We start from the raw sequence: 13,703 nt of genomic DNA, 5'->3' as shown, positions 1-13,703 counted from the left end.
CCATTAAAGCAATTGCTGAAGTATCACAGGAATGTTATTCTGATGCCAGGAGGGAGAGGTTAGTACTGATTACCAATAGGAGGGGAAGCAGCCTGTGAGACAGTCTCCCTATTAAATGTAGTCTGCACAATGAAAAGCTTGGGAAGCCTTTCTAAGGCTTCACACATTTAGGCTTTGTGCCCAGGCTCAGGGTCACAGACATGGAGGTGGTTTCAGAACACCACATAGGGGGAACCATTTCTGCAAAAGTATCCAGATTACCTGGGATAACTTATTAAATTGTCTTGGATCTTCATTCACATGCATCTTTGTTGGCATGCAACTCCAGCAAAGCAGAAGTGACAGTTTCTCCCCAGCCCTCCAACCAGCCCTTGCTGCGTTTCTGAGCTTTCAAGGAGGTTTCAGGGATAACAACAGATAGAGCCCCTGTGAAGATTCCCAAGGCTAACTACAGGTTTCTTCTTTCCCCCTGAGTTAGTGTAATTTTCTGTGCTTCCTTCTCTTACCACTCTTCCCTAATCTTATAAAAACCTTGAAGCAGTAGTATTATGGTCTTGATGGTCTGAAGATATAAACAGTGCAGGATTTGTAGGGACAAGTAATATCTTTTCCTGAAGAAGGACTTGTGTGCCTGAAGGCTTGTCTGGTTTTTTTCATAACTATATCAGTTGGTCTAATAAAAGATATTACCTCTCCCTACAAACTTTGCCTTTACTTATTAAAACAGTTGCCTCCAGGACACAGAACACTCTTAACTGGGTGAAAAACTCCAACGTCAAGGTGATGGAGTGGAGTTCAATGGTGTGATTTCCATGCCCTGAGCCAACTGGCACAAATTAAAACAAGATGGGATGAACACTCTCCACCCTGATCATTCTGCACATCATTAGTGCCACTTTCACCCCTACTCTATGTCCATACTTTTGTCTTTCCTACCTCTCAGCTGTATGGGGCAGGTCTTACCGAACACAGAAACACATGTTGGGTAATGTCTTTCGGATTCTACCTCAGTAGAAACAGCAACCCTTATGGTATGCTCGATGGAACTTCTCTGTCTTCTGGTTATTTTCTTGGCTGCTATATCTCTGTACATCAGTTCTAGTTTGTTGTAGGTTAGCTTGAGAGAGATGTGGGGGGCGGGGAGCCCAGTGTGACTGAGTAGACTGTTTCTCCTTTAAGGATCACCTAAATATTGACAACCTGGTTACAAATCTTAAAGGTTGTTTTTCTTTTTATACTTTCAGGTGAACTTTCTGTGGAAGGCATACAAGACCCATTCCTTGTTAGTGTACATATTATCACAGATCCGGGTGAATCCAAGACTCTTCAGCAAGCCATTGATAAGCTTCTAGCCTGGATCCATCCAGACCTCCAGCTGTTTCGAGTCTCAGAAAGGCGAGTGCCCAAGGAGCGCAGGAAGCCAAGTAAGGCTGGTGTTTCTCAGCCAGCCCTTGCCATCATTCTGTTTCTGCAGGAAGAATATGGAGAAGAACCCATCTTGCAGCTCCACGAAACCTTTCAGCGGCCACCTTGGCATTACCACCACACGGAGCGAGTGCATGGGAAGTTCCTCCCTTACATGCCATGCAGCCAGGACTTTTACACCTTGGCTCCAGAGACTCCTCTCTGGGCCATTCGCCCAGTGCACTACGGGAAAGAAATTATCCGCTTCACTATATACTGCAGGAGTGAAAACTTTGTTGACATTCTGAAACTGTACGAATTAATACTGAAAAGACCAGTATGTCAGAAAAAAGTGGACTTCTGTGTTTTTCCTGTCTATTCTAACATGGAAATAGACATTCAGTTTTCTTTAAAAAAACTTCCGAAGGGCCAGGTGCCAATGCCAACAGAGTCAGCGGTGCTGGAGTTCAGAGTGAAAGATGTGGGGCAGCTTGTGCCTCTCTTGCCCAACCCTTGCAGCCCCATCAGTGAAGGCAGGTGGCAGACGGAAGACCACGATGGAAATAGGATACTTTTGCAGGTAAGTTCAGTACCCAGAGAAACAGAAACACATTTACTGGTTTTGTGCAGGAGAGCTTAAGCTGCAATGGCAGCCAGGAAAGGAGGCTTTTCTTTTTGCTCTATCCTAGATGAAAGAGCCAGGACAGTACTGCTAAAGAAAGAACCTGAAACCCCTTGCTGTGTGTATAACTGATCAGGAAAGCAGTTGGTGATACTCACCAGATACCCGTCAACCTCAGCTTATGCAAAGAGCAGTGCGAGATGAGGTAGCTGTTTAAAACAATGAGGAGGCAAGGAATTATGAGCTTGAGTGGAGAAATGATGGCTAGTGGGTGTAGTGTTATAAGAAATACAGGCACAGAACCAACAGAGGTTTATAAGATAGCTCTCTGTTATTAGGTTGTTATGGAAGACAAACAGAATTTCTGATGGTACTCATTATTTTATATATGTGATAGTACTCATATATATGTAGCATCACAGGGTGACAAACTGATTCTCTTTCGCACAGTGATTGTCAGGTGGTGAAGGAAAAGAAATGCACCCTGAAGAGCAGCCTGAGAGAGACATTCCCACAGACGCTCTTTTTGAACTAATCTCAAGTGCTTGTAACCAAGTGCTGAAAGAGAGTTTATTTGTTAGGACATCCGTAGGCACGATATCTGGGCAATGTATCAGCATGCTCTGCTTCACTACGCCATATCCAAGGGAGATAAAGGGGATAACAACCAGCAAGCTTTTAATAGCTGCCTGCCCTGCAAAGGGGGTATCTGTGGCAATCCAGAGCCAGGCTAATGTGCATTCCTGCACTGCAGAGGTATTTACTGCTGCTTAACATTTGAATCATGTTGCACAGATCCTCACCTTTGGAAAGTTGTTGTTCAGATTTCAAAGAAGAGTGTTTTGCTAGAGTGAATTGCATTTATGAAGCTTATCAAATTGCCTGACCTTGTTTCTGTGTGCCATCCTTCCACTGTACAGACCTCCCAGTGTGCACAGAGGTATGTACCACCCCACCCCACCCCACCCCCAGCACAGTGCCTCTGGGTTTGTAGCTCCTGGGACTGAAAATCCAGGTACATGGGGCTTCTGTGTGCTGGTAAGTCACGTCCAGGTGGTGGTAAAAACTTTTGTGCCACTTTGCAGATGCCACCCGCAGAGGAACCCCATGCCAGAGCTGAACAGCATGTGTCCAGGACTCGGGAGGCAATTCAGCTTCCCTGCCCATCTGCCAAGACAGTCACCGGTTTGTCACGGTTGTTGCTCGCACTGTAGGCATACCTGTGTTAGCCTGAGATAACCTGTAAACTCAAGCTTACAAAAGCCATCACAAACCTTTTACAGAGAAACCACATGCACTTGTGGCCTTTTTCCCTGTTCTTTTTCAGGAGGTTTCTGCTGTGTTATATAACTTTGGTTTATGGCATCTTGCATTGGCTTCAAGTAAATTGAAGGGAAGGGTAAAAAAAATAAATAAATAGGGCTTCTAAATAAGGCTTTCCATTTCAAAACAGGGAATTTTCAGAAATAACAGGTGCCAGACAGTATGGAGGTGAAACAAGACTTGCTGAACAGCAGGCTGAAGTAAACCCTTCAAAGAAAATCTGAATAAGATTTTAGCCATATGCACTAAAAGAGTGAAAGCCTGCTAAGCATGACCTCCAAGTGAAATTAATTTTTATTTCTGTTTTCGCTGAGGATGTTGATGCTGAACAGGAAGGCAAAATGGCAAATGGGAATGAAGTTACAGAAGTGGAAATTACCACACTGGAAGTGTGGCAGAGCAAAAGAAGTTTAATGTATGCAAAATGGGGGGAAACCAGAAACTTTGGATCTAACTTATGCTATTGTAAGTCATGAAGACTAGGTCTTGGTACACAGGTTTTAAACAAGTCTGTACAGTCAGAAGTAGAGCTCTGTAACTAAACCAAAGGGAAAATGTCCTGTTTGTACTCAGATGACTACAAGCCACCGGTGCAATATGGCCATGAAAAGAGATGTGCAGTCTCTGGTGTGTTAGTATCCCTTAAGGAGCATGGGAAGTGCTTGTGCTATTGCACAAGGTCCCACAGGCCTCACCTGTCTTCAGCCCTGGGCTCCAGAGAGGGGTGGGTGCAGGGAAAGGCTCTCCCCCCATGCAGAGGAACGGAGAGACAGTCTTACAAATGGAAACTGGAAGATAGGGTCATCTGAGCCTAACCAAAGGAAGTCTGCAGGGAGCTCTGACTGTGCTTGGAAACTATACCAGAAGGCAAATGACAGGAATGAGAAAAAACGGTCGTTTCACTAAATGATTCTTCTGGCACAGGAACAAAAAGCTGTGGAAAAACAGATCTGAGTTGGCAGTTGTACATACTGATGGCCAACTACGTAACAGCCTCCCAGCAGATGCAAACAGGTTAATACCTAATTCAAGACAGGATGGTCACTTAAGGAAAAGGGATTATACAGAAGAGCACAGGTGTAAGAAACACTGGATTTGGTGATCCATGGACTCATATTCTTTTAACTTGTTCTGAGTTCAAAACAATTATAGTAGCTACCTTTTAAAGTAACAGGACTACCTTTTCACTTCTCACAGAGTTCTGCTATTAACAGTATCATCACTGCCACAGCATTGGTCATAACTTTCACTTCTTCCCAGTTATATGAAACCACACAATGTCCTCCTAGTATTTTTCAGCCTGCACATCAGTTAGTGCTTAGTAACGATCCCAATATTTCTATTTGCTTCATATGGATACTGCAGCTTTTTCCAGATTAAAATTATCAATTATACCCAAAATGGTAGATTAACATCCCTGTTAAATTACAGGCAGTTTAATGTCTGAAGTTTGAATATACCTCCGTGGTTAGACTGATAAGATGTGACCTCTTTATTTTTCTTGGTGTGCTTACAAGGACTTGGATACTTGCCAGCCAGATTGATCCATGCTCTTAACCCATTTTACAAATGCAATTACCAAGGGGCTTAGATAAAGTCAGTGCAAGAGAAAAAGTTATTCATGGGCAGGATAAATCTGTTTAATGCCACAGAAACTATTCCTTCATTTGCAAGGAAGCCTTTCAAAATTATTCTGTTACAGTAGCTTTTCCACATTGGCACGTTAGCTCCAAGGGTGCAGCTATGTACCAGCTGAGGCAAAGGGTAAGCTTCGGTTGGCTTTAGCAGGAGCAAGGCTTAAGGGCACGTTTGCATCCTGTGGGAAGACACCCAGACTGCTTCACCAGTGCTGAGCCCAGAAGCAGGACCTCTGGGAAGCTCTTGTCAGTGCAGTGGGAAGAATATGTAAATAATGTAACTAAGAATATACCATATACCGGTATACCGAATATACTGCCAGTTTTATAGGTCACGTCCATATTCCTGGCAGCCTCTGGGTATAATCCACACAGAGACAGCTGAAGTGCTAATGAACTTGCACTCCTGGCAGCGCAATGCGGGAAGCAGGAGAGGTTAATAACTATGAGACCAGCTTGGCCGTGTGTGTTTGGGAAGCACGGATAGTGAGCAGAGAGAAGAAGGTGCACAGATGGCTTCTTTAAGTTATGAGAATGTCTTTGGAGAGGGTAGGAAAGGCAACATAACATTTTGGCAGAATTTCCTAGCTACTCTACATGGGGGAATGGGGGGACACAACATGCAGACATACCTGGGAGGAAGACAGGTGACAGTAAATGAGTAATCTCACCTAGGTAGTGACTTGGTGTTTAAGCGTAAGACCTACTGCCATTTTACATGCCAAAGGGTGCCTCAGCTGCCCAGAAGGGGTGTCTTGGCAGATTAGGCTCAGGACCTACAGGAGGGCTGTGTCCTCCTGGAATGCCAGGCGGGCACCCTAGGAGATACCAGAATGGACCAAGCATCTATGTTCGGGTACCTGATTCACCCTGTAATAACCAATTTCTTGCTGAAAGCCCTCCTCCTCCCCCATCTTCAGCACCAAGAAGCAAACGACATTGTCGGAAAGCCAAGACAAATAAAAATCCTGAGAAATGCATGGTCTGTTACCAGTCTATGCTAATCCTGCCTGAAACAAGGTAGCCAGATAGTAGTTGTAAGGCTTTTATGCCAGTTATTGTGTTAATGAACCTATACGGTTTATGGGGTGGCTATTTGCTGTCTAGTGTTGCTATATAAACCATTGAAATAACAGTGCAAATGTTAACTGATCACAGCTTTCGTTAGAGGGTGTTTATAGCTGATTTACTGAGTTAATCAGCCAATGCTCTTCTTACCTATACCAGGCAACCACGATATTGAGTTCAGGAGTGGTATAATCATATTTAGGAAATACGGTTTATTACCTGAAGCCTTGGTTCTGAGAAAAGATTGCTTGTGGACCCAACCATTAAAAATTATGAACCTGTTGCTGTGCTACCTGCAAGCTCAGGTCTCTGCTGCCTTGGAGATTTCTCCATCACTGGGTGTACAAAACAAGTACTCGAGATCTGCAGTCAGGCAGTAGTTACCCCCCTATTGGTTTCGTGAAGTCAGCTGCAGTTGTTTATGTACAAGGTCAGTATGTTACTGTTGAATACATCCTTGGAGTTGCCAGAAGTCAGCCTGGGGGTGCAGGTGTCTGCCAGCTGCATACATAAAGGCATTCTGTGCTGGGCATTTGCAGTGCAAAATGCCTGAAGATGGGAAGCAGCATGAGGGTTACATGCATACATGGACAACAGCAAATATGTTATACAGCAAAAAGAATCAATATCTTATAGCTAAAACCTCTGTGTTTATTCAGTGTATTATATAATACGGGTGTCTGTGGGACTCGTGAACACATCTCTTTATGCCCTTTTATCTGAGGCCATGAGGAGGAGAAAAGGGCCTATATTTGCCTCAGCTTATTTAAAACATGTACGTTATCTGCATGAAAAAGTATGGTTGTTGTTGGACTTCACACTCAAGATAGCTGAACGCGGAAATCTGGAAGAGAGATTTTTCTATGATGCATAACTGACCCAATGGCTATTGGGGAGCAGAGACAGTGCCTTCTTACAGGATGCTGGAGACCAGCTGCACCTGAAGCAAGGAGCTGGGAATGCAGAAAATACCCCGTCTTAGATATATGGATAGCAAGGATGGGTGTTACTAAGCTGCTGAGTCAAAATAATTACAGGATCTGAGGTTAGGACAAAGTTTTTCCTTTTCCCCTTCCAGCCCCAACTCAGATGAAAAGAAACATTTTCTCTGCAGCCTGAGGACTGGTTTGCCTTTCAAACTTATCTTGGCCAAGGAGAGACAAATCCTGGAGGCTCAGGGTTTGCTTCTGTTTTTGCTGAGAGGTTTAGGACGCAGATCAGTGTGGTCATGGTCACTTCAGCTGACCCAGCAAATGCATCTGGATCTGCATTTCCTCTCGCCAGCACAAAGCAGTGTTCCTTCTCCTTCCCATAGTTTCCAGTTTGGGTACCTTGTTGGTCATCCAGTGTTCATATGATCTTGATGAAACATGTAAATAGTCCAGGGGCATTAATCTGCTACCATTTTAGGGGCCGTGGGCTTAGTGGGACCTCTGTCTGATGCCCCTGCCTGAAGCATACGGCAATTTAGTCTCCTGAAAACTGAAATGCTTTTGTCTGCCTAAAGTGTCAGCAGGCTCAGTAAAGAAATGGCTTAATGATTTGTAAAATGGTGAACACAAGGTCAGACTGGGTGATATAATGTACCCCTGTAGTCTTAAATGTAGTTAAATCATCTGGTCTCTGGTACTCAAAGCATTACTAACTACAAATTCTGGGAAATAAAGGAAAGAAAGCACAGTCCCACTGCTACAGTCAAGTCACTACGGTTAAGTACAAATAGAAGAAAGATGAGCACGTAAACCAGGAAGCAGAGAAGGCAAAAAGGAAAGACAGAACAAGCAAAGAGAGGGCACTTTTGCAGGGAACAGTTTAGTCTGCAGGAAGGAAAATGGAGGTGAGAAAAGAGCTTCAAGCTTGCTTGAATTAATAATGCAGGTAGAGCAGATCTGAACACAAAAAGGAAGAAAGGCAAAGAAAAGCATCAAGTACAGGCAAGGATGTAGACAGGGAACCTTTACAAAAATTGCTTTTAGTTTCTGTTGAAACTGGTGAAAGGGAGTCTTTTGGAGTAAAAATTGACTCGGTCAAGGAGGTGTCATAAGCTGATTTAATTAATCTGGAAGTCTAATACTAGCCTCCTGTTTTTAAAGATATTCTACTCTATTTTTCCTTTCATTTTAGTGCCATAGCTGTTTGGTTCTTCTTAGTGCTTCTAATTGGTTTGGGGGGGAACACAGCAAATCAGTCACTAACTCAAATAGGAGGAGATAATGTAGTTGTTCTTCTTCATTCTAAGGTACTTTGTCTTTTCTGTTAGTGCAGTTATGTTTCATGGCATAGTAAGATCCCTGATGACTCTATACACCATACAGCAAAAAGTCTTGAGAGTGAATGTATTTAGTGTTACAAGGCACCCACCTGTTCTAGTTTTGTGTACACAGTACATGCCACTTTCCAAATATGTTCAATTTTAAGTCAAATTTGTCCATTTTGCCTTTTGATATGCTGCCCTTCTGAAGACATTTTGCTTTTTAAGTAAGACTTATTATGATAATACTGAGGACTAACCTCTGCCGCTTTTTCATGTTTTGTTTTGTTGTTTTTTTTTCCCTGGACCAATCCCACTGGTTTTAATACAATTAAACAAACACCATTGCACTCCTATTGAGCACGCCAGGCAAAATCTGGGCTCGAGATGGTGATGTCATTGCCATGCTGGCTGGGTTCTGACCTCAGCGGAGCCTTGCTGGCAGTGCTTAATACAGATAATGCGTAATGAGATCACTATCTGCTTTCTTAAAAAGATTACTTAAAATAGACTGCAGGAACACTGATGGATTTTTTGTGTCAGGTATAAGCAGCCCAAGTGAATTCAAAAGCGCATTTCTGCGAGGTTCACCCCAAGTTGTTTATGGCATTCCCAGATATTCATCATTAAATTCTTCTGCAGCCCATTGTAATACACAAAGACTCTAAATCCCTCCAGGCTTCACAAAGATCTGTGCAGAGATTATATATGAGCAGCAGATTAGCACCAGATGAAAAAATCTGTCCTGTTAGAGAGCTAATCTGTTCAGTCAAAGGCCGGGTTTGTTGTGCATCTTTGTGGCGAGGTCTGACAAATCTCTTTCCCTGTATTTGGAATTTCAGTCATAATCAGCGTGTCAGTTTGGATCAAGTCTTTGTCCTCTCAGATGGTTGACCCACTCGCTGGCATCTCTGCTGTGCTTGGGCCTGATGCAGGCAGCATGGCCGTACCAGGCAGGGCTCTGCCAGGCTGCAGCAAGCTAACTGGTGATGCAGAAAGCAAGCTGTGAGAAGGCTGAAAATAAGGACTTAAAAAAGAAAAGAATTCAGAAATTAAAGCAGATGCAACTGCTTCCAAAGCCAAGGGCAGCGTTGAGGAGGCGGGGGAAGGCTGTTCTGCAGAAAAGAGTAGCTGCATCTGCTTCACACTGTCCTCAAGGTACAAAAATAGGGTTTGCTGTTTTCAGCATCCCATGGCATGAAGGGCAGTGGAAGACTGGCGTCTCCTTGCTTGTCATGGTTTCTCCTGTGAGCAATCACACCTGGAAATCCAGTTTGAACTTTGTGGAACTGTTAGGCGCTGTAAGGTTAAAACAAAGAGGTGCAATCACATGAACACACAGGCTGCATGCAGGTCTCCGTATGGCATGACAGGGGTGGTGCAAGGGAGCACAGTCAATGGCCTTGGAATGGACTAGGAACTAGTTTTGCCTGAATTTTAATCCTGACTAAATCATGGAATCCTCTCTGTGATCTTTGACAAGTTACAGAATGTAGATATAGAAAAGTCTTATTAGTCCACATAATCCAGTTCTCTACAATATAGGATTAGTCTGTAATCTTTATTCACTAGTGTTTCATAAGATGGAGCTTGTGACACTCTACCTGTAGTACAGTTGTGCAGTCCAGTATTCTCACAGTCAAGAAAGTCTTTGGATATGTTGCTTTAAGATGAAAGTATTAAAAAAAATCTCCTCCTATTATTTCCTCCTTTTGCCCATATCACGAAGAGCAGCATTGGAAAACAGGTCTTCTAAATCATAACACATCTGAAAAAAAGATTGAGGTCAACAATTCCTCCTATAAACAGAGCTGTTCAGAAATGAGCTGTGTTAATGACGTCTCTTGGCATGCCCTGCAGGCAGCCATCCTAAGGGCAGACTGTACTTGTCCCCTTCTCCTTGCTGATCCACCATTGCCTCCTGCCAGGTCAGCTGGGCTTGACCAGGAGCTGTGACCCAGTCGCAGAAATAACAGCAAATACCTTGTATAAAATGAAATGCTCTTATTTGTCCACAGAAACATGAAAATAGCTAGGAAAAAATGTTTAAAATAACAAACCCCTAAAAGTAATGCCTTACCTAAAGTAGATTTTTCTTGTTAGTGTAAGCATGTTCCAGTTACACCAGGTACTTAAAGCTGTTCAGCTGCACGGGCCAGGCTGCCCCCTCCAAGTGGTCCCACTTAGAAGTGCACGTCTCCTTTCCTTTGAGTTTCTACTTTTTTGTCTGTATTTCAGTTAGAAAGTTTTTATGTGAGAGCCGCAGCGTTTCTAGCAGGGATGTTTAATCCCACCCCATCCACTTACTCTGGTGTTGCCCTCTGGCCCATACCCTTGTGGGTGATACCTGGGGTAAGCATCCTTTTGAGTACTGGCAATTTGGTTGTAGCTGTAGTCATTGTCTACATCCTACATATGTCTACATATCTACAATCCAAAACTAACACAAGCTGATTTAAACTGGAGAGTTTGTAAATATTGGAAGGAGCTCAAAACAGCTATTCTTGTGCCTGTGCTTTATTCCCAAAATGCTTAAGACTTTACCTGTATCAATAAATTAAACATGCCTGGGAACATTCCCAGGCACTGAAATCCCTGTGCTTGCAGGCCAGGCAGGATCCAGCCGATACCTACAATTACACGACTGAAACAGACACAGTGACTCTCGCTAATGGTGACCTGAGAGACCAAATTAAATTACTTTTTCTTTGGAACATGTGTCAAAAGTTATGTCAACAAATAAGTATAACAAATTATTACCGTTATCTAAATGCATGAAACTTCTACTAGTGTGCAAAATAGCTCCTCTATACACCAAAGAAAAATTAACACATGGGAGTTATCTCTGCAGGATTAGGTTCAGCTCCAGATTGTACGTACCTAAAACAGACATCTAACTGCAAGTATTTTTGTGTGAGCTACAGCCTGTGTTCTCACTGTAGTCGATGGGTATGTACTCAGTGCAGCCCAAGGACCTAGAAAGCAATTCAGCTAACGAGACACAGGAATTTTCTGCAGGGGAAGCCGCATGGCTCTCTATACTCCATGAGCTGTATCAACTAGGCAATTAAATCCTACCTGTGATGTCTGAGGACTCTGTCTTATATGCGTATAGACAGATGGTGTGGGCTGTGCAAGGTAAAGGCTAGGCTTTCATACTGCCCACAGAACTCTCCCTGGTGCAAGTGTCAGATCTGTTCCAAAAATCCTTGTTTCCAGGTGCATCTTTGTCCTAGTTGTTACCAGTGCTTGTGGGGCCAAAGACCTACTTTCCTTTTCACAAGTAAGACCACTGCACTCGCTTGGATCCTTGGTTTCTTTGGATGCTTGATCTGCCAAATTATCAGCTAAGTCTACAAAAACACAAGAATACAGCATAAAACCAAGCTGCGGTCAGGCAGTTCGTGATTTTGCCCCTGAGCAGTAGGAAAAGTGTTCTGGACTTCTGTTGACTCACCAGGCGTGGTGGTTGAGTCCATGTAGTGTAGCTGATATCGAAGCTACTGCAGAGAAAAAAAGAGTAACTTTGGTTAATGCAAACAAAATATAACGAGGAGTGTTTTCTTGGACAAACCCATCAAAAGAGTGCAGTGATTTGGTTGTGGACTTTCAGCATGTCAGATTGTTATTGCTGGGTTTCCCAAAAAGGTCTTCAGTTAAGAAACAGATGGTATTTTCTTCATAGGCACAAGCCTTTTATCTTGCTGAGTAGTTTTTTAAACAAATTAACTCACATGTTGCATAAATAAAATAATGTTGTGTGTAGAGGTCTAAACTGATTTCTGGTTAATGTTTTGTTGACAACTTGACTCCTTTTATTTGATTCTCTCATACTCATTTTCTTACCAGTTAACGAAACTGCTACACTACTGTGGTTAATTTCCCCATTACTTCATTTAATTCTTTATGGCATTAAGGAAAACAGCTTATTATATTATACAGAAATAGGTTGTGAATTAACATACCTCATTACGGATACATTTGTACCTATATTCATCTACAATGCCTAAGTGAACCCCTATGATCTAGCTGTCCTGTAAATCACCTCTAGCCATGCAGTCACGAATAAACAAACCATTTTTTGCAAATGTAAAAATCCTTTTTTGCCTATAAAATCACTGCAATAAAACCCAGAAGATGGTTATGACAGATCTGGGTCACTAAGACAATGTGACGTGCACTAGCAAGATGTTAGAAGCAGCGATGTATGGAGTTCTTTCAGAGACAGGGGATACAAAGGACCTCCTTGGCTGCCAGGTTTTATCCCTTTCTGTCATGTCATATAATCTCTTTGGTCAAATGATTGAGCTCCATCTCCATCCATTAGTCACCCCAGAAGACTCTTCTACTTCTGTTGTGATTAGAAACCTTTTATTAGCTTGTGGTCCAGGGTTTTTAATGGACAGTTAATCTTATGGTGGTTTTTTTTCCCTTGTGGCTGCATCATTTTCAGTTTGGTTTTATTCTTTTTCACATAGGCATGATTAGAGTCACGTGCAGCATGCTGGATGAGGCCTTAGCAGTGTTGTCCGCAATGCATTAATACTTTTTTAACTCGCTTGAGACTGCCCAGGGTCATGGTTGTCACAGCCTTGCCATTTTAGTAGCACATACTGTCCAAGATACCTAGTCCTTTCTTCTCTGTTGTTTCCAACTGGCAAGTCCCATAGCTAAGATCATTGTTTATTCTGAAGGCTATGATCTTGCACTTTGTCCCGTTAGTCCCTGTCCCTTTTGGGACAGAAATCTAGCCTTTTGTATTATGCACAAAACTACAGTAAGGATTTAAATTAAACTTTTAAAAATGCAAACCTCTGAAAGCCTTACTGAGATAAGTGGGATGATGAAAATCCTTGATTGCTCAAACACTAGGGCCTCGGTTCCATTACCCACGCAACAGTGTCTAATCCCATAGGAAGGCCACCTGCCCTCCAGCTGCTTTTTGAGAAGGGTGTTGGCTCCCCATTTGTCACAGCTGCTGTTCCTGTTCAAATGCTCGAGTATCTGGCAGGTAGGCAACTGAATCCTGCCGTGGGGCTGAGGTTCAGGTCCAGATTCAGATCGTAACCATCAGGTTAGGTCTTCAGTCTAGGTGTCTACAAGCGAATTAGATGTCTGTGCTTAAAGTCATTTGAAACAAGTTAATAGAGCAAGCGGGTTCCAGAGCATACTTCTCAGCTAACCAGAGATGAAAAAGAAAATGTGAAAGAGTTGAAAGAAGTAGTAAATTCCCACCAAGAAGACTAGAGAATGACGTTGCTTGCTAAAGGCATTTTGATGTTTCAGAGGAAAAAACCAAAAATATTTGCAACACAGTAAGGAAGAAATGAGAAATTATAATGATGGCAGCATACATCTCCCATTTTTTTCAGTTTTATTCTTTGGCTGTCCACTAAGG

At 42.8% G+C, this 13,703-nt stretch overlaps 1 protein-coding gene across 3 annotated transcripts in view; it reads left to right on the top strand.

The window, feature by feature from the left end:
* Nucleotides 1–13,703, top strand: part of FAM124A (family with sequence similarity 124 member A) — a 64,545-nt gene that overhangs the window by 37,906 nt on the left and 12,936 nt on the right. For all 3 annotated transcript variants that reach the window (XM_080375074.1, XM_080375073.1, XM_080375075.1), the window contains exon 3: nucleotides 1,245–1,984. In XM_080375074.1, coding sequence (XP_080231200.1) covers nucleotides 1,245–1,984 — 740 coding nt within the window. The remainder of the gene's footprint in view (nucleotides 1–1,244; nucleotides 1,985–13,703) is intronic.

The sequence above is a fragment of the Falco punctatus genome (assembly GCF_963210335.1).
Source record: "Falco punctatus genome assembly, chromosome: 2".
NCBI lineage: Eukaryota > Metazoa > Chordata > Aves > Falconiformes > Falconidae > Falco > Falco punctatus.
This window is presented reverse-complemented; position numbering and strand designations above follow the sequence as displayed.